Source organism: Bombus huntii, chromosome 8 (genome assembly GCF_024542735.1).
Source record: "Bombus huntii isolate Logan2020A chromosome 8, iyBomHunt1.1, whole genome shotgun sequence".
Taxonomy (NCBI): Eukaryota; Metazoa; Arthropoda; class Insecta; order Hymenoptera; family Apidae; genus Bombus; species Bombus huntii.
In genome coordinates, this window is record NC_066245.1 from 6,466,808 (window position 1) to 6,493,439 (window position 26,632).

The 26,632-nt window shown below is 39.7% G+C and overlaps 1 protein-coding gene and 1 long non-coding RNA gene across 2 annotated transcripts in view; one reads left to right on the plus strand and one right to left on the minus strand.

Annotated features, from left to right (window-relative positions):
- Positions 1–26,632, plus strand: part of LOC126868872 (uncharacterized) — a 40,417-nt gene that overhangs the window by 8,454 nt on the left and 5,331 nt on the right. The window lies entirely within an intron of this gene.
- LOC126868831 (uncharacterized) lies at positions 564–26,362 on the minus strand. The gene is made up of 3 exons (XM_050624743.1): positions 24,560–26,362; positions 1,651–20,391; positions 564–680 (listed from the first exon to the last, which is right to left on the minus strand). Exon 2 carries the CDS (start codon positions 20,334–20,336, stop codon positions 16,950–16,952), a length of 3,387 nt encoding a protein of 1,128 aa, XP_050480700.1. The 5' UTR covers positions 20,337–20,391; positions 24,560–26,362; the 3' UTR covers positions 564–680; positions 1,651–16,949.

Below are 26,632 nucleotides of genomic sequence, written 5' to 3' on the forward strand. Positions count from 1 at the left end.
GCAGTAACATTCGTGATGCGTTCTATCGTACAGCGCGTCAATTTCTCATTAGAAGGTACAAATGTCTATAAAATTTGTACGGCTCGTGACCTTTTGAACGTAATATTTTAAGCATTCGAACGTACAATAACAGATATAACTGTTAAATTGTCATTGATTTTCTTTTTGCATTTTCTTTATGTCAATACTGTAAGTATCACAGTAAGTATATAAATTCTTACCTGCCACTTTCTTCACGATATCAGGTTCTGCCTTAATGTCGGTCGATGTGTTTAGTTTGTTGTCGATAGCTTTTTCCATACTATCGAAATCTAACGCATAGTTATCCTTGCCGTTTGACATGTTGTCTCGTTCTATGGTAATCGCGTGATCCTTAACTTCCCTATCATTAGGTTTGTTTACTAGATGCTCATTACGATCCGTGCAATCGTTTAACTTTATAACAGTCACGTTTGACAGTGCCGGTTCAGTCGGCGAGTCCGGAAAACCGACCATATCTGGAATATATTTGATGATTCGATAAAAGACAACGCTTAAAGGAGTCGCATCGAATTCATTTTGACACGTACCGAGTTCGGCGTTGACGGACAATTTTGTAGTATCCTCCACGATATTGGCAAAGTGCAGGATCGACTTGTGATACTTTCACGTCAGATCTGCCTATTTCGGTCAGTCTTGATCTTTAAAGTTGAAAAATAAATATGATTTATTATTCACACGTCGAATAGAACGTCGAATTTAGAATCCGTCTAAAAACGGATAACCAAAGAAATTAATTAATTTTTCATCGTGTTGCGGAATTGACGCATTAAAGCTTATCGATCTCACCGTTAATCGTAAATTTCATTAAGCATTAAGATACTATATGACCGATATTGATCAAAGTGTCGTTCGTTAACTGATAATATACGAAGATATTCATGAACTGATAGTTACGTCTTGCTACTCTCTTAAGTCGTTGCTCTTGGTCTAGACGTTTTGATAGCATATGAAATTTAATATACGAGATCAGCATAGTATCATTAACGACACGAGGAACTTAGTTCTTGTATTACTATTAATCTAAGTCCACGTGTCGTCGGATTTAAATTACATGCGTGCAAAAATGCTGAAAACAGCCGTTTACAGTATTTCTCTAGAATCTATGTAGAGGGCACCCTTTTTTGTGAAACCTTGCAACCATGTATTGCTAGAGGTAATGAAAATTAACGAAAGATTTATGTTTACAGGAGCATATCTCATACCAATTACATGTAATCAGGACGCTATGCCGTATACACGATACTATCGATATCTCGATAAAACTGTCCAAATCTTATTTTTAGAAACGATAATTTATCATTAAAGATGCATATAGATACTTTTTAAATTAAATTTAATTTAAATACACATTTTTTAAATTACAATTGAAAACATTGTGGTTTACGTCGCTATCAGTTCATGCTAAATTACTGGTTTTTTTTTTTTTTATGTTCGACGCGTGTAATGTTGTGCTACCGTGCTGATTATTCGCTATCATGGAAACTAAACGGTATTGCTAACAGAAAGATAGGAGAAAGATAGAGAATATGTATCGAGGCTTGACAGAATGAAACAAACAAGAAAAAAAGGAAAAGAACGAATAAACTCTTATCTTGACTTAATACTTACGTAGTAACGATGTATTGAGGAATTTGCGCCAGCGTGTCCACGTTTCCTTGAAAAGTGTTTATTGTTCTTTGATACTTGATTAACCTTGCCACTTCTGATTGTTCACTGCTCGATCTTGTTGTTGAACTCGCGTGTGATTTTGTACGGGACTCTTCTCGATCCGTGCTACGTGAGCCGAAATAAAAAGTTGGCTTCGTCGTGTCACGATGGCACACTGTGATCGATGTTCGATCCAGCGTTCTGAGAATTGTACAAGGAAAGGTGCACAGAGGTAGAGATCCCGGGGAAAAACAAAATGACGGAATGGGCTTCGCACGGTAAATGCACCACCGACTCCAGAACTCAACTGTTTCGCTCAAGCGGTTGTGGCTGACTGATAAAAGAAGCTTTACTTCATTTGTTGGCACTTCGGCCGCTCAAATGCATGGCTGCGAGGTACTGTTGTCCGGACATACCCACGTGCGCCATCTCGACCGACGGTGGTGGGGAAGCTTATTGTAAATAGATCGTAGATCGTAGATCATTTATTGATTCGCTATATCACTTGCGAGAAATTCTTGTTTCATCCATGACTCTCAGTCTGGAATAGCGTCTCCTCTCGCGTTTCTAATGCAGTTTATTCGCATATATATAATATGATCGTACGCGTAACGAATGATATAGATTCGAGAAAAACCTTGAATTTAATTAAATGTAGTGTTCATGTTAGAAGGCAAAAATAATCATAAGAAGCGTAATCGTATTTTTTAATCGCTTCCGAGCTACTGGTCCTTGTAAGATCGAGGTTGTTAACAATTTTATTTGCATTCGTACGTGATCGAGATAAAAGAGCGATTTATCTTAATTATTGCATTCGCGTGCTTTCATTTGTTGTATCTGTTCTTCGATCATCAGTAAAGATCTCTATCGTAATTCTCTTTTTAATTATTTCTTGTCTAATGTGATTTAATATGCGAAATTGCTCGAGGTGAGTGATTCAATATTGGAAAAAAGGACGTATAATGTTAGGAAGTCTCTCTCTCTCTTTTTTTTTTTTTTTTTTAATGGAAGGATAAACGGGCACGAATATCGTACGTTTTGTATGAAAAGGTCCGAACGTTGAATATCATACTGTTCGAACACCAACGGTCAAAGAAGACATCGGCAGGTAGGCAGAAAAATACAAGGAGAGCACGGCAATAGATCCAAACCATTTGGCTGCTGAAGCGAGCAAAAGTCTCCTGGAAGAAGACTAAAAAGAGAACCCCCACTGACTTTACTAAAGAAATAAAATAGTCAAACTCGAAGATGGTATCCCGCTGGGGGTAGCCATTCACATGTTACTTAGAAATTATTTTTTTTTATTTTTATTTATTAAAATTTACAATTAATTCTCGCATTGAGAATGCTTAGAAATTAAGATAAAAAGATTTACCGAATGCCCAGTTGGAGAAATTGTAAAGTACAGATTAAATAATAGTAGAAAAAAAATACCGTTAGGGATTTGGTCGTCATTGTACACTCTCAATATAAATTGTGAACGTAAATTGTCCATACATGTGGTAAGTACAAATTGTCAATATAATTGTAAAATTTTAAGTAAATTGCACATAAATCGTAAGTATAACTGTCAATATAAATTGTGAATGTGTTAGGATAGGTCAATGTAAACTATCAATATAGACTGTGAATGTAAATCCGTTTATGACTCTAACAGCATATCTGCCTTTCTTTCTTAAATAGTCCGAATACCCTTGGAAAGCCCTAATTTCCTGAAAAACCCAAAATTTCCTACCTCTCAAGTTGTAAACTTAATGATGCGGATCTTGTTAAGAGCCTAAGAGATTAAACACCCTACGTACTCAATGGGTCCGCTTTAAAGTAAACATACAGTTTGAATGGGCAATATTAGAGGATATGCGCCCACCAGGATGCACAATTACAAGATTGAGGAATAGATTCCCACCTCTTAAAATCAATGGTAAGATGTTTATTCAGTTGAAACATCAACATGGTAAGAAGGAATCCAACTATAGGGAACAGCAAGTAATTCGAACATTGAAATACTTTAACGCTTCCAATCGAAAACGCTAAGATCCCTTATAAATGCATCCTGGTATGTCACCAACGAAATAATACATCGCGACCTCAAGATTCCCACAGTCAAAGAGGAAATAGCAAAATATAGCGACAGATATAGCAAAAAAGTCAACAAACATCGAAACACCCTAATTACTGGATTACTTGATACGACGGACCAGATCCGCAGGCTGAAGAGACACTACCCGTTAGACCTAAACACTAGATTTAATTAGATATTTATATTAAGTAATATTTACTTATTTATAACACTTACTTATAAATTATACTTATCTATAATAAGTATTAATTTATTATAAATAATTAGCCATGTTACTGCGCCACGCCAGAAAAAATTACTGAAAATTCTCAATGCGAGAATTGATTGTAAATATTAATGAAAAAAAAAAAAAGAACATGGTAAGAAGGAAAACTCGGGGATGGAGAGTTAGTATATAAGGACCAGGCGAAGCTTCTTCAAGCAGTCTTAAAGCAGAATTCATCAGAGCGTCATATTCTTCGTGTTATATTATACAGTGCGAATAAATCAATTACACGTAACATTACTCGGCATCTTTAATCTATCTCCACCTTGAACGTTAAAAGCGTTCGCAGTTCGTGATATCAATCGATCAGTTGCAACCTGACTGATCATCACCTAGTTGAGAATTCGCAACACATACAATCGATTAAATATTACGGCGGCTGAGAAGATACATTCGTCTCCATTTTACAGTATCCTATGGTATGCAAATGTAATTGCACGGATGTAAATCCGTTGGCTTCGCACCATGATCATTTTCGAAGGAATTTCTCAATAATTGGTATTCCGTGCGTGCGGTTACGCGAACCGAATGGGATTACCTTCGTTCTTTTCAATGACGTCATATCCAATGCGATTCGCGAATGAACGGGGAAATACCTAACACGCGACACGCGTTGTCGTGCAGTTTTAAGATCTGATAGCTGATGTCAGCAAATGCATGATAATAGTATAGCATTATGCAAATTTCTTTAAAAACCACTAACAAACGTAATTATTTTAAAGCAATTAGTCTTCTCTGCATAATTTAAAATTTTTATCGTAGAAAATCTGATTATTAAAATCGGCTTCGAACGAATGCAATGCCGTTAAAAGAGAACAAAATTTAAATTGCTTAGTTAATTACATAGTTAGATTAGATCGAAAAATTCATGATGAAGGTTTTTCAACGACTCCGTTAATTTCTCTCGCGAACTTGTTATCATCCAAAGACGTTTCATCTGAATTAACATCGATTCGACTACTACATCGCCGATTCGAGACAACTGTCTGGGTAATATTATTATTTTCCTCACCTTATCCCTCCAGTTTCAGAGTGATTTCATCAGATAGTGAGAAGTATATCTCGGTTCGTGTAGAGTTTATTACTCCTTCAATTTAGAGAATCGCAGATGCACATGACGCAGCGATTTTAATTTCACGCGGTGCGCGGTTGATAATCGACTCCTTTTTCCTAGAAATCACTGTAAATACGCGTATTGACACTTTTTGACGTTGAAACGTCTAGCAACGCGACTTACGAACGTCTTTCGCTAGGTCATATCCGATGTGATACGCGAGTCGGTTGAAGACTAATTTGACGAGGATATTCATTACAAACGTTAACACAAAGTATAGGTCGAGTATGTGTGTTCATATTTACGTTTCAAAATATAATTACAGTACAGTTGATTTTACTTTCTATTGAAGGAGTAAGATCGAAGAGGTAAGTCTAACTGCCGTGTCGCGCTTGTCTATTCGTTATACAAAGATCAAACAATTATAATTTAAATCGAAATACACGCAGCTAAGTAAATATTATAATTTTGTGATTTGATGATTATATTTTCGATTTTGATTACGTCAAGGCATCTAAAAATGCGATGAAACTGAATTAGCCCGCGTTCGTCAGATAATGAATTAACTGTTCCGATATCGTTACCGTGAAAAAAACAATAAAATCTTCTACTCGCTGACATTTGGCACTTTTCGCTCATTATAATACTCCAATGTAAACAAGCTTTATAGCATCTTTATTGCCGGTTGTAAAACGAGTGAATCCCTTCCACGATTTGTGTGCTATAATCAGCATTATAAAATGCATTATGCACCGTCTGATTAGCAGCGAATTTTCACGAGCTTACTGTATTTAATATCTTTATTTTCGTTTTTTGTTCCTTTGTTTGGAACGATACAAATGATACTTCTATTGCATTTATCTTATTGTTGGAGCATTATCACGATGTATTTCTTAGCAATGTGGAAAATAGAGATTTCCGATGTATCTATTATTTATTGATATTAAAACAATTTTTTTTTTAATTTTACCGCGTTATGTGTAACAGTTTGTACATAGTGTAGTCATTGTCCTAGATTTCAACGTGATTGTTATTGAAAATGTATTGTTATTCTCGATACAATGTTCTTGCTTAAATTACTATGATAAATTAAGGGAAACATTGATTCTCAGAAACGCGAGGAAATATAAATGCCCGTATTCATTCGTATTCCAAAGAAGTAATTCTAATCTATCCCCATTGTTATCTCTCGTTCTTTTCAAGGAGATTATGTAAAAAAACTGATTTTCCTGACAAGATTTTCTAAAAGGATAAAACTATTTATTACTAAAGATTATATCGACTTACGTGCAATTTAAAATCTCAATTGCCATCGACTTTAAAACGATATCTTCAGAAAGTATTTTTTGTAATATTTGATCATGAGAAAGATACTTACTGACAACCTTCAGTCGACGGTACGTTGAGAGCCTTGTTTGTTGCAAAGAACAATAATTGTCATTGATAATAGAGATTACAATAATAAGAAATTTCTGTCGTAAGTATCATGAAAGCACATATGGTAATGTAATAAAAATTAAGATAATCGTTACGATTTTCATTGATCTAATGTTCAGTTAAGATATAAACTCGAGTGTCGTGGCATAAATGATTGCGATATTTGATTTTATCAGTTCTATGAATGATTATATTTAACTCGTGCTTTATCAAAATCTTTATCGGTGTGTTTTTGATTGGAATATCATTACTTTCTTTTTGTGTGTGACGCACAAAACATTCGGATGTATAATATCTAAGCTGATATATTTTATAATGAGACCATAATCATTTAGTAATTTTTGATAAAACGCATGCGATTGCACGAGATAAAAGCGTAAATTTTTTCCAATAAAGACATTTTTTCGAATGAAAAAGATTGAAAGGAATTTATTGATGCGCGGATTGAAAGGGATTTTATTGATTATATGACAAGAGTGAGGAACAGAGAATGAAACGACAGAGTTAATGATTATTAGACTATATTATTGGACGTATCCAACTATTCTTGACTAACAAATAATATTTATCGACGAACAACGAACTTCTATGAACTTACATTGTAATTTTGATTCTCGAATATTTTGATTTTCGCTCCTTCGATTTTTGTACCCTCGGTCGTGTCAGAACAATTGCTAACAACAATTTTAAAGTGAATGTCAAATCTAATTGATGAACATTAATGTAATGAAGCTATTTACGTGTCGCGTTTATAATCTCTCAAAGGTTTCAGATGATATTTTTCGCTCGATGGTAAAAGCATTCATTGAAAGAAATGTACATACAATAGTTTTTCTGAGATATTGTATACCTAACTTATATAAAAGAGCTTGTATGTGTCTCCGGATGGAATTTGATCAATTTCTGTATGTTTGCATTAGATTGAAAGAATGAAAATGTGGTTGCACAATACACGTTTTTCCATACAGGTCAGGTATACTGGACACGTTGCAAATTGTCTCTTTCGATCATTCGACTCGCATTTACTTTGATCCTCTCGCATATACATATTATTCGCAGATATAAATACTCCATAATTTGTTTATTTAATTTCTCGTATATTAATATCAATTTTCTTTTTATTCCTCGAAAAGAAAGTCGAAACATAATATAGAGCAAGGTATAAATATTAGAACCTCTATCGTGTAAATATTTATAAATATATTATGTATTTAGATGAAAGCATTACATTAGGAACATTCGGTTTGCTGTATTCTAACGTTACGTTACAGCTCTCGTTACGCTTAAAATTATGGATCTCTTGTCTTTCTCTTTCTTTTCATTTTTCGTCTTTTATAGAATTGGTAGTCCTTTTTGCTCGATAAAACATTCTATTGCGTAAAAAAGATATTCTTCTATATCGTGAAAAAGTCTTGTATCTTCGCCGTATTGAGGAAGATCTACTCTTTCTCTCCCTTTCTTTCTCTCTCTCTCTCTCTCTTTCTCTCTTTCTCTCTCGTTTTCTCTTTTATTTGCAAAAATAATAATTTTGTATATTTTGGATTTTTCCAAAAAAATATTTTGTTGCGAATATGTTCTTAACTTGTTTAACTTTATTTATCTCTATCTTTTATCTTTTTTTCTGTTCGTTTCGTTGGTAATGACTAAGTAGCCGGCTTAAAAATTACTGATCATATCAGACGAATGTAATAGTCTTCCGTTTTAATGTTCCTTGTCACAGTTGTTCGTAATTAACATACTGTCTGTATGTCTGTATCTAATTAGACAAAATGACGTCGAATTCTTGCGATGACCGTTCATTATGCATACACACACATAATCTGCGCACCAGATATACGCATATATTTTAATAATTCGTCATCGAAACAGTATTTACTTGTACTTGTGGTTCACCGAATAGATACATTCATTTTAATTACACTATTTCACCATTATCCGCTAAGAGAGAAACAACTAGGGGACCCTGAATTGTGGTACTTATCGATCGAATATTTTCTTAAATACTTATCGCGATTGGATAGTAGCTCCGCGTATCGCCATTTTACATTTAACAACTAATTTTGATTTTCTCTCAGTGACTTATCCCACTATCCATGTTACGTATTACGATATCCTTATCAGCTAGATATAATTTTGCCGCTTAACGGTATTGCTTAACTTTATAGTGTACACAATTCGCACAATTCACACACGTACATACATACATACATGTTTTGTTGTTTAGAGAGACGTAAAAACAGAATTTCTAAATGTGTGTATATATAATCACACCGTTGATCTAGAGCCTTGTGACAGGGTCATTCCTTCCAATTATAACATTAACGCGTGGTGTAACTTCGATTAAGTAAAGCTTAACTTAGGAACGTACGTTTATATAACACGTTAATAGGAACTTAATAAGTTGTCTTGTATCACGTTACCACATCATATCATTTCCGTGCGAAACGTTTTCATCAGTGATATTTACAAGTTACCTAAGTATGTCTCGAGCGCCGAATTTTTGCGCGTCGATAACCTATTATTTTTGCTCCTCCACCCATGGAGTACGACAGTCATGTCGCTTGTTTCAGTCAAAAAACACGAATAATTAGTTGTTACGTGAGTTAAGAGTAGTAGTAGAATATGTTGTGTCATGCACATATTTCTGTGCGTTCGGAAATTTTTGTAGCGCTTGCGTAATATTTTCAACCGAAGAAGTATTATTGTCAGGTATTTTTCCAAGTTTACATAAGAGGAAACTTAAGTTTACTAGATCCTCGTATATGTATGTACATAATATATAAAATACAGTCGTTTCGAAGTTGTTTTGGCTGGAATAAGGTGGTGAGGAGTAATTGTGTAAACTTAATGCGTTTCACGATCAACGCTAGAAATATCGGTGACTAAATTATAAACCTTGTACCAAGAAAATCAAAATAAAAAACGAACAAGTAAGCTTTCGTTCGTATTCCTTAAATTCCGAATAATGTACCGTTGTAAGTGTATAAAATTTGTATGAAAAATTCTGATTGGTCGTTTTCACTACTACGATAGTTCTAGTGTTAGAATTAACCACCTATCGGTTTCAGCCAGGTGCCACTCCGCGTAACAAACTTTCAAACAAAAATATCAAGTACGAGCTCGCACGTTATATTTTACCACCACGCGTCTTTCGGACTTGTATTTTGTACCCTTTCGCGTTTCTTGAACCAAAATTTAATTTACGACTTCGCTCGCACCTTTGTGTTTCTCGTTTACGCCGGATTTCATTAAAGCATAGAAAAAAAAGAGGTGCGGAAAAGCGAAAGGCACGTGTCGCTTAAAAGGGGTGCACGTGAGTCGGTTCACCCTTCCGCTCGGTGGAGCCTATTCACAATGGCTATGTTAATTCCTCGCGTTTTTTCCGATATCGACCCTAATTTCACGATTTCGATGCGTTCTACAAACTTTTCTTTTTTTTCCCATCATTCTTGTCGCTCGAACCCTTGGTCGTGCGCGCGGTATTCCTCGGAACAGTGGCACGTTCCCATCTGTCGTCGTGGTCGTTCGTCGACAGGTCGTCGGAAAGAAAACAGGGGAGTGGCGGGTCGGTTACAATGGAGTTCGGAAACGGGCTCGTGTTAAGCCATGAGAGCGGCGGAGGGACGAAATCTTATAAAAGATTTCCAAAATATTGTGTAAATCGGCTGGGGTGCGTGCCAGCTGAAAATTTGGGGTGAAATTCGTCGAAACGGTAAGCGTATGCCATGGCGCGCAGCCGGCACGCTTCACGCGCCACAACGCTGCTAAACAAATAAAGGGTTGTGCGCCTTTTCCGCGGCCCCTTTTTAAAACTCCGAAAACCGACCGTCGAACAATGCCGATATTTTCACCCCGTTCGGCCAAGTTTTTCTCGAATCGCGGATTTTTCTGGATATTCCCCACCGAAATCGTTGAACCGGAAAAAAGGGTATATACGTGTATGTACGTACGTGTATGTGTGTGTACATATATGATTCGTAGAAAAAAGGAAAAAAAGAGAGAAAGGAAAAGCGATCGTGTATTTGTCGCGCGGAGAAAAACGAGGGTGAGTTCGGTGAAAGGATTCCATGAATTTCAGCCTTTTTATTTTACGCGCACTCGAATTTTTTGTTCAATGTTACGCGATTCTAGCGACGGTATTGTAAGGCAACTGACACCGATATTTCATTTCTCCGTAGCACGGTTTTCAAGGGAAGCTACCTTGATACGAGATTCGTTTATCGTACTGCTTTGGCTATATTTTATATATTCGTCCGATGCGATGTCACGTGTATACGTTCGAACGCGTACTCGCGATTTCGATGAAAATCGTGTCAATAGACGAACTACTTGGCTCTGTTTTTAATCCTTCCGATAAAAAAGTTACACATATCCTAGGACATTCTTCGAAGAAGAAAAGGCTAAATGACAATGAACGTCGTTGAGATTCTGCCGTACTCTGATTTGTGTCGAAATTTGTCTACGGTGAGCGTCCTTCTCTTCGGCGGTGACACTCTCATTCGTAAGATCGAACAATAGGGTTTCACGAAATTCGCTACGTAGCGAAATATTTCGTCGACCCTCATCTCGCCACGTGGATTCTTTTGATCGTCGAAGACGGCGGTCACGACTGTGTGTGGTAGTGTCCGTGGTGGCGAAATTATTACGGGGGGATGAAATTTCCAAGTTGTTGGACGATAGGGGAAAGAAAGTGAACGGCGGAGCCAAGGAAGAAGAGACGAAAGGGGCGAGTGTATCGAGAGGAGGGGAGTGGGTTCGAGAAGGGAGAGGCTTTGATAATTGCAATTCACTTCCTTGTCAGGGTATAAGCAGCGTTGCGGTTGTGGTAGTTGATGAGCAGGAGAAACGGGGTGGACCAGGAAAGAGGGAGGGATATGTACGGTTCGATACCTTTCTTAAATTTACCACGAACTTTGAGACGCGACCACCGCTACTATCACCACCATCGCTACTGTCTTCGTAAATAATTGACGGGGAAACAGAAGCAAAGATCCCGATTATTTTATCCTATGTAGGGTGAAAGAAAGCAAGTCGATAAACGAAACATCGGCCGCATTCGAAGGTTTACTATATCGATGCACTTCGCCTTCTTGAATTGAAATGTCAGTATTATTCTCTTAACACACTGTGGCATGCTGTTGCATCGCTTGTACTGTTACCTCGCGCACAATTTTGCAAGGTGAATATGTAAATGGAAAATATGGCAACTCTTGAGAAAATAAAAAACGTCGTTTCACGTTTGCCCTTGGCAATGCTTGAAAAATACAAGGTATCGATGTGTTAAAAAAAGAAATATACATACACACACATATATATATAGGTACGTTCTATCTTGAAAAGATTTATTGTCGTTGGATTCTTAGAGAACGAAATAAAGAGAGATTTATTTCATCTTTTTACAGTTTTGTTATTTTCTTCTCTACTTGATTTATTTTTTGACTTTCATTCGTCTTTGTTTTAAAAAAACCAATTTCCTCGCATGGTTTCTCATCATCGAGGCTGGTTAAGGTTGTTATCGATAATTAATACCCCAAGGCGAACGATAATGAAAAATTGGCAGTTCTTTTGTCTATAGGAGGGAATGTAATTCCCCTCCATATATATTTCCCCGTTTTCGGAGCTCTTGGAAACCGCAAGATGTTATTGATTTTTATACATATCCCCGGTGGGTGTGGGTGGGTAGACGTCCAATTTTCGGTGTGTACGTACGTTTGTGTGTTTACGTACGAGAGTAGGGGCTAGCTGTGTGTCATTTACTCATTGGTGGTCGTTGGTTCGAGAGAGATAGAAACTGTTGCCTTCCGCCTTCCCTTTTCAAACCGTTGACTCCGGCCATCAACCAAAAAGAAAAGTCCGATATAGCGCAAGCGTTTCACGTCTTTGGATCGTGCTCTCCCTCTCGCTGAAAATTGACCAACCCGCTTTTCCTTTCGTTTGCCCATAAAATATTATCCCTCGCTACGCTCACGAAGAATCATCGAGAAAGGGAAACTCTTTCTTTCTTCTCTTTCCCTCCGACTCTTTTCGCGTTTCCACCCCTCTTTTTCTTTCCAATTTTTCTCCCCAATTCTACGTTGTTGCGAGTGTGATGAAAAAAAAAAAAAAATTGTACTGGAAAGGAAACCGGATACGGTCATGTTTGACTTACACTTTTTGTTCGATAAAACGACAAAAGTGCGGGACACGCGAGCAATTTGTCACATTTAATTTGTCAGGGCACCCTTTCGCATCGCGTTGAAAAACTCGTAGGAGTGGCACCTTTTAAAACGCGGGGCAGCGAAATTGATCGATCTGACGTGCATTGACGTTTGAGTAAATTGAATTATACAAGTTGATGTCGTGCAACGGCAAAACGGTAAAACTTTAATGGGAACGTAAAAGCGGTTGGTTTCGAGTAACTATATAAATAAGAAACGAAAGGAAACGAAAATCATATAAAACAGAACTTAAAGAAATGAAAAATACTTTATTTATGCACACCGTTACGATCGTACGTGTATAAATTATGATAAATAAATTGAAATAAATATATAAAATAATACAAAATGAGAAACAACAAAGGAAGAACTTCCTTATTTCGCAACCTTATATAAAAATATACGATCGATCTTGTATATCAATAAACCATTCAAGGTTAGTTATATCGTGTGTATTCATATTATATATTTATATGTATATGATTCTTTGACTGTGTCGTGTGACTAGAACAGTTTCTGGAATTGTAAATTCTGTCGAAAATGACTAGACGGGCTAAAAATAATTTCTCTAGACGCGCAGAACACTTTATATGAAACGATACGCTTATTAAACACGTATGATCATATAATAGTATAATACAGATCATATATATATATATATAAATATATATATATATATTCATTTATATATTTATGTATATATATATATATATATTTATATCATCTTTTTCGTTTAAGTACGAAACGCGCTTAGCCTATGACGTACTTACTTAATTTTTCAGTATATATAATCAATATATATATTATATATTATATATACATATATATTAAATATATTTCGTGTTTCTATCATTTTGATTTAAACGGGTAAAATTTGATTTTGCGCTCAATTATGTTAGTCAAGGCAATACTCGTTTCAGGACACGCCGCTTGCAGTGAAATTTCATGATCCCGATGGCTAGGATCGTCATGATTTTCTTTCCGTACACGTTGACAAGGGTCCGTGAGTTTCCATGAAATTCCGTGAATTTCTATTAAAAATGGAACGAAAAAGGAAAGCTGTTCTACACAATGAACCGTGATATTTTATCGCGTAATCATTCGTACGTGGCGATATAAATTGCAAGCAGCACGTGAAAAACCATGACGCCCCCGGCGTTGCTCTCGATTTATTATCGACTGCGAGTCGTTACAATAATTAAAATCTACGACCCTCGTTGCCGCGCACGGGCCATTAAGTGCACAATACGCATAGTTCCATGGGATGCAATTAAGAGGGTACCGATTTACATGGACGCGCGCGTTTTGCATGTCACCGTTCGTCCGTGGGGTGAGAAAAATGGTGAAAGGGAGAGAGGAAGGACAGGATACGTGCTATCCACCCTCCTCCCCCTTCGTTTGGCTCGTTTCCGTCGGACTTTTTCGGAAAAATCCCGGCCAAGGTCACGACCTTTCTCCTACATGACCTTCACACAAGGGGACCAGATGTGAGACCGTTTGCCCGGACCCAACTCGCCATCTCGACAATGCTACTAAAAATTCTCTCCGTCTTTTTTCCTCTTTTTCTCTGATCGCCGGCTCTTCTAATTTCCGTACCCCTCATCTATACATTTCGTTCGTTCTTTCTCTCTTCTTCTCTCAATAGATTCGTAATGGCCGATTCCTCCTCTGGCTTCCCCTAAAATATGTTAATGCACGCGTGCGCGCATACTAATTCAGGCGTATTTTCGCCGGAAAACCCAGACGTGTCCTATTAAATGACGCGGTTCTCGAATTTCAGCTGTCCCAGGGAAATTTTTATGGGTGCTGAGACAAAGGTCGGTCGAGACTACCGTTTTTGCTTCCGATGTGCCATAAATCTAGATCGCGCGGAACGCGTTCTGGCCTGATGACCGTTCGCGTTTATCGAATCGCCACTGGATACCGTCTTTTGTTCGCGTCGATATACGTATATTCAATGGCTGTCCGGTTCGTCTCGCGGTCGATACAGTCGGATTTACACTGTTTCGCTTTAAAGGAACACGGCGAACGAACGCTGCTTTCATCCTGGTTTTCGTTCGCCGATGAAACCAAAATGAAATAATGTAAGTCGGATTAAACTATCGGGCGCTGTTTGAAATTTCCCTCCGAATTAACGTGCGTATGTCGTTCAATGGATATAAGGAAGTCGCCGAAACGAGCCGCGTTATTATTCCATAATCCAGGGTTAACAATGCGTAGGCGTGCGTCGGAGGCGGAAACGTAACGCGCCTGTTTGTTGATCGAAGGGACCCCACCGGTGGAAAGAATGCATTTTGGGAGGTGAGGTGAGTTCGGAACGGCTGCACGTCTGGCTATCCACTGGTCACACTGTAAAACCAGCTGTCTTTTACAACGTTTCGATCGAACGTTTGCTGACCGTTAACCGTGAAAGAATTGGAAACACGGTTAAAAATACTGTCCGATCAATCATGTAATCTTCTTGCATCTGTGCGTCTTTTTTTTTTATGTTTTTATGCTATGTACTTTTTAAAAATTTTAGATATTTTTAAATTTTGTATATATCTTTCTATATTGAAATTTAAATAACACGCGACCATATCGAAGAGCGCTATAACCGGTGAGGTCAGTCGTCGCGGATAAGAGTGGTACGATTACACGCACGGTAAAGAGAAAGAGGAAACTGCCATTACGAGATCGAGAGGATTATCGTGGTACGAATTGTTCTCTGTATATACGGACGACAGAAATAAACGACATCACATCGTGGACACTCGAATCGTGTCCAACTTCTATTCGACTCTTATATATGGCGATAACGAAATTTTGATTCTCAGTTTCTTCAGCTGCAAGGCACGAGGTTGAAACATCATTTCGGAAAGGAACTTTACGTTTCCGACATCGTTGGGGCAACGTTTGCTATTTCTTGTAAACGACTAGACTATGTAAGATCTTACTGTTTAAATAGTTTAGATAGATAATCAGAGAGGCGCATACAGTTTTAATCGTTTAAAATTTAAAGAAACGGGTATCGTACAGTCGAATATCTCTCGAGTGGTCGTTTTGTCCCTTCCGAGAACGGGAAGAGATCGATTGGCGTATATTTGATATCCGCGGTTTGCGAAACGTTATATCGATATATTTATTTTAATTCTATGTAATGCGTTGGCTGTGTATACGATTGTACTTTTTGTTGCGGGTTATACTGTGTCGACCCTGAGTTGATTGGCTTTCACTGCTCGTTGATACTTAAATATCGTAACCGTAGATTTAATCATGCTTGCCTCACAGTTACCGTAATTACGCTTCTTTCGTCCTCCTTTTTTGTCCTTACCTCTTTTTCCTCACGTTATTCATCATATTTTAACGCGTCTACATATAAATACTTCTATAAATCTTCTTCCCTACCTTTCAACTTTGCTTATACATATATGTATATATATATATATATATTTATATATAAAATATTGACTAGCACGATCGCGAAAAATGAAAAACCACCGGTATATCGATACAGTTATGTATTAACGACGCCCGAACATCGAGATGGCGTCGTGTAATTCTTTCGTTTCCTTCTCTATCTTGTATCGCTCGTAATTGCTGGACTTGAGCAAAAAGCAAAATTGCGGCATTACGAGAATAATTAAAACGAACAAAGGAGGCTGTCGTTCGAAAGATTAGACACGATCTAGTATACTCTCTTCGGAGGTCGGTCACATTTAAAATAGGAACTTTTTTCGATCACACGTTCGTGTCAGTTATACAATTATATTATGTACAATAAAACGTTCCCGAATTGGAACAGTATAACAACGTGGCTTTCAAACGCGGGTTCCCTTTTCTCATTCTGTTCTTTGAAAGAAACAGAATCCGGGAATTTTGATAAATACTCTGTACATATGTGTGCGATATACGTCGTGACAAGAGTCATCGAACAAGCGAAAAAAATAGGCCAATACGCGGACGCATTTTTTAGATCCTCGTTCACTGCACGAGAAAAGCGTAGGATGAAAATTCGTCGGCAAATACCCAGGAAATATATGTAGTGAATCGTTTTCACCAAGATAGTACGCGTACGCTAAACGATGAATGAGTTGAACCCTCGACGAGCCACGTATATGAAAAATATATAAACTTTCGCTAACTATTTTCTTACACTTTACGTAGGAACTGATAACACGTGCTCAAATCGCAGACGTAGAAACAAGTTGTAAAATCCATAGGAGTAGATGCGAAGAAGGAAGAGTTTCAAGCAGGACTGAGGGTGAAGGATGCAGTGAGCGCGTTGTTGATTCGCGATTTAACCGGCAGATAGACCAAAGCCGGCGCGAACCGTTTCTCCGAGCTGGATTCCTCTCCAGCTTGCATCGTGTCCTGTTCCTCGATTAAAAATGGTTGCATGATCGTTTTGTCAGGATTGGAATTCATATCCTGTGGCGTTGCGTAGCAAGCTGGTACCTTATGTTTGTTGGCAACGTCTTTCAAAGTTCTGCTAAGCTCGGCGAGCACGCTATCGGTAGGATCGCTGATCGTTTTGTGATCTTTTCTCACGTGCTTCTTAATTCTGTTTAAATTGGTTGTCGCGTAACCGCACTGTGCGCACTTATATACACCATGAGGAGTAACTTGGACCGCTGTTTCGTCCTGTTGTTTGTTTCTCATCGGTTCGGGAATATTTTGATTGGTGGTAACTTGTGGACTGTTCCTCGTATGCTCCTCCTTCGCTTCCAGATCGAGTTTCTCTTTGGCCTCGTTCAATTTCTCCGCGTCTAGACCTAAATTATTAAGCACAGGGGGTTGAAAATGAGGCAGCAACGTGGGAAATTGGTGCGACGTGAGGAGATGCTGATGCAACATTTCCGGCTGATGGAAACCTTGGGAGCAAATCGGACATTGAAGCGATTTCTCTCCTTCGTTGTCACGGGAATTCACGTGAGATCTCTCGTGAAGGAAGAGAAACGGTAACACGGTGGTCGTGAAATTGCAATAGGAACAGCGATAGCTTTTCAACTGTTGATCTTCGGAGGATGACCCCAGTAAATTTGACAGAACTTGATTACCCAAACCAGTGTAGTCGGCAGACTTGATTTGCTGTGAGATTTCAAATCCATTCGGTATCTTCAAATTCGAGGTCTGTTGAGGGTTCTTCGATATTACATTCGCCGTTCTATTGCCCGATTTCGGCGTTGTTTGGTATTGTTGCTCCATCTCGCGCCATTTATCGATGCCTGTTTTCCCATGATCACTCATCAGATGAGCCTTTAACCACTTTATACTACGGAACCTTCTGCTACAGATTGGACAAACCTCTGTAAAGTGGGTGAAATATCTGTGACTCAGATCACCGAGTTGCTCCGGCTTCAAAGCAGCATCGTCCGCGTTTGATGCCTCGTGGGTCTCTTGCTTTACCGAACTGGGAGTATTTTCGTCGACTATGCCATGAGTGTTGTGCTTGTGAACGCGTAAAAAGTATTTGCTGCACAGCTCCTTGTTGCAAATGTTGCATATCACGCCACCGATCTGGGCTCCATTTTCAATCTCAATACCGTGCATTCTTTGCATATGCGTCTTCATGAAGTACTTATTGCATAATTCCTTGTTGCATATCTCGCAATAGCTCGACGTTGGCGTCATCGATGTTACCTTTCTTTCGGTTGGAGTTTGGCTGGTCGAATTCGAATTGGTCGTTGTCGCTGTGGTTGTAGGAGTTTGAGGAATGGTATTCGAAACCGCTGGTTGATGTTCGTCGGCGATATGTTTCCTGAGAGCGTCCTGACTCGCGTAATCTTTTCCACATAGGGCGCAGAACGCTGAGGTTGTAGTTAAGGGTGACTTTTCTTGCGGCGAGGATGTTGAATCTTCTTGGATGGCGCCGTGTTCCGTTATCATATGAATATGCAACGTTGCTCTGGTCTCGCATTCTTTTCCGCACACGTTGCACGATAATCCCTTGGTAGGCTTGAGTCCGTTCAGTTGCAACAGCATCGTCTGCAATTTTTGAAGATCCTCCGAGATCGAATCGTTCCGTTGATCGGATATATCTAGCTCGCACTCTTGCCTAGGCGATTGTTGTTCCTCGCTCTCGTGCATCTTCCGACAGTGAGCTTGATACAGGTCAATCGTCTGGAAACGTATACCACATAACTTGCACTCGTAATCGTCGACGACTCGATCGTTCGATTCCGTGCTACCAGGATTCTCCGTCACGATCAGATTTAACGGACTGGTCTGCACTTGATGCCAACTGGCCGCTGTCCCTGGATTGCTAGGCGATCTTTCGTTGTCCTGAACGATGATACCGTGCCTCTTCATTTTATGAGTCCGTAGGAAGTACTTATTACAGTACTCTTTACAACATATCTCGCAAAACGCTTCTGGATTTATAACCCCTAAACGACGAAGTCGATCGGCGCTGAAACCAGACTCTCGTGCCTGTTGAATCGATTGAGGCGATAGATGTCTGGGTGCTGGTACGAACGTTGCATCCTCTTGTTCTATCCCGTATTCTTGCTTAAACAACGTTTCCATACCGCCGAGACTATCTCTCGACGTATCCCTGTCCTCTTCGTTTTGCGACAAATTGATCTGAGACTCTTGCGACTGATCCAATAATTCAACGTGCATCTTTTGCTTGTGTTTACGCATCGATTCCTCGTTTTTGAAACGTTTCTGACAGAGATCACACGCGACGGTCGGTGTAGGTGGTGTCGCGGGCAGTTCTAGCTTAATCATGTTACTAGGATAGTTGGTAGGGAACAATGGTCCTGGAATGCTATTGTCGACGGTGCTGGGTCCCGGTGAATCGACATAGATACCGTGCTTGTTCGCTTTGTGTGTCTTGAGGAAATACTTGTTGCAGAACTCTTTATTGCACAGATCACAGTACGCGTCCGGATTAAAGATCCTGACCGGTGTTGGTCCCAACGAGGGCCTGGCGATAGAACCGGAGTCCGTCAATGGGAACGCGGGCATAGGTAAATACTGCGCCAAGGCGCCAGGAAAGCCAGAAAGGATTTGCAAGTGGTTGGGTAACGGCGGAATTTGACTCGCTGGCCCGGGCCAGGATTCTTCGTTCTGCGTCTGCATTTGTGCTTGCGATTGCACGTGTTGCCCGGTGGCTAGCCAGTTTATCGCGAAGTTTTTTACGCTAAGCAAATTAACGGGATTCTCGGATTGGTCCTGTTGCTGAGACGGTTCTTGTTTGATCACGGAATTCGGAGATCTACTTTGACTTTGTTCCGAAATCTGATTCGCGGAACCGTGCTCATTGTCGAGGTGAACGTTCAACGTTTCCTTGCTATCGAAAAACTGACTACAATATTTGCAACGGAATTCGTTATTCAGGTTCTCGTCTCTTATCGATGATTGACTCGGTATGGGTGATTGCGACGACAGCTTACCTTCGCTGTCCTCGTCCTCTTCCTCGTCCTCGTTCGATTCTTCGTGCACACCGGGCATTAACGTCGAGGAGAATCTCACGGGCGTCGTTTGTTTTCGTCTCTTCTTCGGCCCTGTTGAATCCGCGTCGAAACGAAGACGTTTCCTCGCGTCGCGTTCTCCGCAACTCGATCCGTCGCTGTCCAATTCCGTCAATTCCGATATCGTCGTCGTCTCATGCGCCATCGTCGAGGACATTTTGCTTGGTCGTGACAGGCCCAATCTCGTACCAGCTTATCGATTACTCGTCGCCCTGTTAAACAAAAATCAAACCGCCCCCCCTCTCGTTGTTATTGTTATTTGCATTCACGCAGTCTTGGCAATATTGTTCAAACGTCGTCGTATTTTTCTATCGTTGAATTGGTAACACGAATAATTAAAAGATGCGAAATCGAACGAGGTCCCGCTAATATATACGGTGATATCGATGAATTCATCCATATTTCTGGTTTTATTCCGTGGGTTCGTTTCTATATGTACTATCGTGATTGCAGTTGGATGATATATATGGATGAAAATAGAATCGTCTAACGAGTGGCAGAGAAAGAAATACACACGAGTTATAGGCCTTTACCTCGATGAGACACCCTATACGCGAATGGACACAGCTAGAAAAGGGAGACGTTTGGGGAACCTACTATATGACTCATATGTGCGCCCATACTTTAGGGCTGAATTCAGAGGATAGTACGAATATGCATTTCAGAAGCTCCGTAATTACTAATTGAAGTTGACAGACCCATGCCTCCTGTCACGAAATAATGGTCAGGTCATTGAACTGTGCCAGTTTCTGGCTAGTGGTAATGCTCGCGACGAAGGACAACATCGAAACGAGATTAGACGAAAATAAAGAGAATTAAACGATCATAGTACGAAAGTTATAGTAAGAGGAAAAAAAGGAGAAAAAATTAGAAAAGAAGAAAAAAATGTCAAAATTAGTATTAAAATTTTCTTACCAATATAAAAATGGATTCTTCGTAAAAGATTAAACGCCACCGATTGAAATCGTCCGAGAAACATCTTTCTCTAGAAACCATCCAATAAACATCGCTGAATGTAAATAAAACGGCACCGAAACAATACAATTCCATTGAGTATCACGTGGAACTTTATCGCGCATTTTTATCGGAGAAATCGCACGTAAACGGCACTTTCTTGTTGAAACTACACATAGTCACACGTTCGCGCGACGAACAATCGTTTTCGCTGTCTCTCTTTTAAAGACGTCAAGAATGCTGGAAAGACGTTATTGGCACGTGGCATCAAGGAGGGTAGGTAAACCGTGGGGTTACCTCAGGATGGTGTTGGTCAAACGAGCCCTCGAAAGAACGAGCCACTCGATATAAATTTTACGATTTCTACGGAACGTCTCGACCAAACGAGGGGTTAGGAGGAGGGTATTTTTACTCAAGGATATTCGTTCGATCGTGCTGAAACTGTTTGGAGGGATCAAATTGGACTGAAGTTAAGAGACGAGTAAACGAGGGAAACATGGTGAATTCATGAAAAGAGGCAAAAGGAACAGCTGCCCATGCTACTACGTATGCTCTCGATAGGAAGATCTTTAAAGATCTCGAAGAGGTGTTAATCTATGGTGTTCGCCACGCTTACGCCTCTGTGAACTCTCTCAGATTACTGTTAGGTGCAGACACGGTGCCCTATGAAGGGGATGTCACATCGTTCTCGTCCCTACCACCTTCAGAGAACTGTCACACAAATATCCCCCACCCTTCTAACGAAGCATCGTTTGCTACATTCCCCAAACAGATGATTTTCGAACTGTTTCGATCGATTCCGCTCCGATTCGCGGATCAAAGGCCAATCACGTTCCATCGAAGAATTCGACGATTCAATAAAAAGGTGCTTTACGCTTATGTCATTATCCTGAAGATTTCGCTTTAATCTTTGAGTTACGTTTACGTATAATAGGATGTGATTTATTCTTTGTCACGTCTGAATCTTTTTACATCTAATAATTTGAATTCTTATCTTTTAATTTGTGGCCTTCAAAATTTTATTTTATATCTATTACGGTAATACAATTACAGTAATTCGGGAATAATAAATATTATTTGCGATCGTCGTCTCTAGGGTTGATGGTAAAAGTTCAGATACATATATCGAACCTTCGAATCGACTACGACGTAGGATCGTTGTTCGAAATTTGGGCGGCCGCCTGTCAGCCTACAGAAATTGGATTACGCGGGGCTTGAAAAACAAGCTGAGATAGAGAAGCGGAGGGTTGCGAAGCAGAACCCGCATTTCTGCGTAACATTTGACGGATTTTCGAAAAATACGCGTAAATACGCCCGTATGGTACGTCGGTGCCCCACTATATCGTGGAAAAGCCTTTGCACCGTTTCTAGCCAAAATTGGATGAATGACATCGAACGAACGGGAAGGTTAGGGGAACGAGGGGAATTTCATAGTTCTCGAAAGGGTGTTGAGAAAAACATGTTGTTAAAGAATGGAAAGCACAAAAAGGGGAGAGAAGGAAATAACAATCGCGCGTTTTTGATACGAAGGGGCAGCTAGTGAAAGAGGTATTATCGTGGATGCACGTATTCTGCATATGCCTTTCTTCTGTTGCGATTCGCTGAAATCGTTTCATAGCGTTGTTGCGTAGGCGTGTTACACGCGGTAAACAACGCTTTAACTTGACAGAATAACGATGCTGCGACAACATATGCCGCGTGTAGCGTACGCGGATGCGTGGTAGTCGCAGCTGACTCTTTACCGACTCGTGAAACGATGGTACGATAAATTATGCGTTTTCGGTGAGGGTTTGCACGGTAATTAATATTGAATGCGATGAATCGATATGATTCGACGAAGCAGCCTATACGAGATTGTTCGGTTAGGATGCTCGATACGTCCCTTCGTATTTTATTATATCTGTTTAACCTGTTTTCGTCGTAATTCGTTTATTGGAAATATACGAGTATGAAGGAAAAAGAAAAAATGAGCGATATAAGTATATATGGAGATACGCGAGATAAGATTATTCTCGCGGTGATCATTGAACTTTTAAAGACAAACCGAACATGAACGTCAATAGAAACTGGAATTTCTAGAATCGATAAGATGACGAGGAGGGTAAATTATGGAAGTATTGCGTTGGGTCGTTCGACCATCTCGATTCTCCTAGTGGAAAAAGAAAAGCTCGCGAAGTTTTTGCCTTGGTCGTCGCGTACGTGTGCCCGTTCGAACGGTAACCTGCGTGTGTGCGCGTGAGTGCGTTTATATGTGATTTCAGTAGAGGCCTATTGATCGAGCAGCGAACTTCACTGGTCCGCACACGCGCATAAGTCTGTCCGTAAACAAGACAAATATCATCGCGCCAGTACTGAAAATCTATCCACCCACCCACTCCTCTTTTCTTTAAACATCTAGCACGCTTCGTCTCTCCACTTCGACCTTCTTACGTGATTGACGTCTCTGTAATTGCGATTCACTGACATTCATCCGAACTAGTTGCATTTTGCTTCTAAACTTTCAATAAGGAAATGAATTTGTAAAGAGACACGTAGTTTCATTATACTGTTCAATGAATTACTTCAATTGCACTCATTTAAACTTTTGCGATGTATTTCGTAAAAAATTTGCTTTTTCTTCTCTTCTCAAGGATTCGCCTCCAAAAATAAAAAAAAAAGAGTTGTTGGCGTGTTCTAAATTGAAAATACGTAAACGAAATTTAAAAATATATGGACGCGGTTGAGTAGGACATTTTCTCTTAAACTCTCTTTTTCTCTTTCTCTTTTCTCTTTTTCTCATTGCAAGTTAGAAGATAGAAGTATTGTTAAAAAAGGGTTAAACGAGTTCACGTGTTCGAGCTACATTAACTGAGTGACATGTTATATTCGTATCTGAAATAAGTATGTAAAAGGTGCGTTTCACATAAAGGTGGGGATCGCGGAAAGTTGGATCTGCGCAATGCGTGTCGTCAGATGAACCACGTGGAGTATTCGCATGCAAAAGACGTCGGCGGATATCGGACGGCCTCTTAGTCTTCGTCGAATGGGCAACGGTGTAGCGTCGTTTTTAGAAATTCCACGTTCGAAGTTACTATTTTGTTCTTTTTATTTAAACATTGATAATCTTAGTGAAGTAATCGCACGGGTTTCTACGATCCTTAAGCTGTTTCATGGATGACAAATCGCTGTAAAAATCGCGAAGGTCGAACGTAAGAATGTACACGATGAGTTGCGCACACTGTTGCACACGCGAAGTTTATTTTTCCGTGGAATAGCAGATGGAATGGGAAGAATTTTTCATCTTTGATTCTTTCGTAAAAGATAAGCAATACTCGTATCGGTGACGATAGTCGGAAAAATTGCATGATAATCCATTACAGTAGCCATTCGATTTATTAAAGATACACGATTTCAAGGAAATTTAGAACCACTTCGTTAAGTACTTACCGTAATCAGAAGCAATTTGCCCACGTAAAAGAATTCAAAATGTTCACGATTGATTGGTTTCTTGCCATTATCCATTTCTTAATTATAGTGATACGACGATGAATCCTTTTTAATAAACGAGGCACGAGCTTGCGACTGATAACGGCGACGATAACGACGATAACATCACTTTATTCACTGCGCACTGAAACACGAGAAAAACAATAGGGAACGTTTAAAGTGTTGTCTCAAAGGTGTAATCCGAGATTAAGAATTTTCAAAATAGATGGGGTGAAAAAAACGACGTTAGCGAGGAATTACGAGAGACGACGATTGCCTGCTGGTCTCTCTACTTACTATTGTTTTGGCCATCGTGCCACGATGGCGGCCATACTTGATATGAGAAAGTATCCCCCACATTGTCCACGGCCATCTACTAATTCCCCCATACACCCCCGCGCTGATTCAACCCCCATCCCCGCTACCGCCTCCATACCCTAGCTTCTAGTCCCCCCAGTGAACTCACCCCTTACTCCCTGCTACCCTCTTTCAAAGTCAGGGACGACGTCTTCTTAAGCTCTTGTTGGCTCCTTACGCCTTCTTCATCTTATTTCTTCTTGCTACAAGATTTAAGCTTTCGCTTGTAAGATCAATGTTCTTTCATAGAATTTTTCTATGACGAACGTTTCTGTTTTATCGGCATCTTGATGCGAAATTAACGTTAAGATTAGATCAACGATCCACATTGCACGCATCTTTGTGCGATATAACGTTCACGTTATTCAGAAATTTCATTGTCATTCTCCATCGTGGAAGATGAAAAGATAAATTTCACGAATACGTAAGAAAACGGTGGGTATTTGGAGGAAGGTATCCGTCACTGAGAACTTTTCTTCGTTAAGGCACTTCCTCCTCTCTCAGACTCGCGCACCTGCACACAAGTGCGTTAAAAAAGGTGCCTACCCACATGATCGCGCTCACCCACAGACGCGAACATATCCGCGCGTCTCTAAGCTATCACCGTCCTCCTCGCGACTCAGCACGAGCAGTCTTTTACCCCAGTTCACAGTCCTTCCTGCACCCCGAAGGTGGGCTTGGTGAGGGTAAAGGGTCCGAAAGAGAAGGGAGACGAAAGGGAAGAAAAGGGAAGAAAGCGAAGCGGAAAGAGAAAGTGAAGGAAAGCGGCGAAGGGCGAGGGGAATGGGAAGGCCGCGTGGGGTGGCATTTTTACTGGTCACTCGGAATTCGGTTCTCCCACTACGCGGAATCAGATGACTCTCCCTTCAACCCCTCTGAACTTTCCATCTGCCTCGACCCTGTGTCACCCCACTTCAAGCTCCAACCCAGCGACTACCCTCACGCAGCAAATTAGTTTAGCCTCACGGACAAGTCCGGCTGGGTACGAGCCTCCTCTTAGGAGTTTCCTTCCATTCCACGGGAAATGACGCGCAGAATCTCGTGAGAGACACTCGCACCTACACGAGAGATATTTTTTCGAAAAGTACTCAAGGGAGCTCGTTCGATGACGAGCTGATGTTTTTTCTCCATTCTTCCCGCACTGCTGTCTCGATATTTTATTGCTGGATTTCAAAAACGAGAATTACGCTCTGAAAGAAAACGAACAATAGCCATTAGTTCTATTTGTAAATACATATTTCTAACGAATTAAATATTTATGCGATTTTTATTCGTTCTATCTTACGTTGAAGCTACACAAAACGTTACGTTAGTTTTAAAGAGCGATCAAAAGGAAAGTTCTTAAAGAAAAGGACAATATTCATTAGCTTTATTGCTAAATATTGGCCTGGCAACTAAGTGATTGCGGATTTTGTCAAAATCCGCAATCACTTAGTTGCCAACCCAATATGTATCTCCAATAAGCAAAATAATTACGCGATTTCTATTTCTTCTGTTCTACGTTAATGTTACATAAAACGTTACGTTCGTTTTGAAAAGGCGATCAAAAATAGAGCTCAACAAGTGTAACGCTTGTATGATAATCCATCACACGCAGTTGGGCTAGATGCGAATAATTTATTGAAACAAGTTGCACTTATCGTGGGTTATAAACATTCATGCGCGCATCGCGTTTGA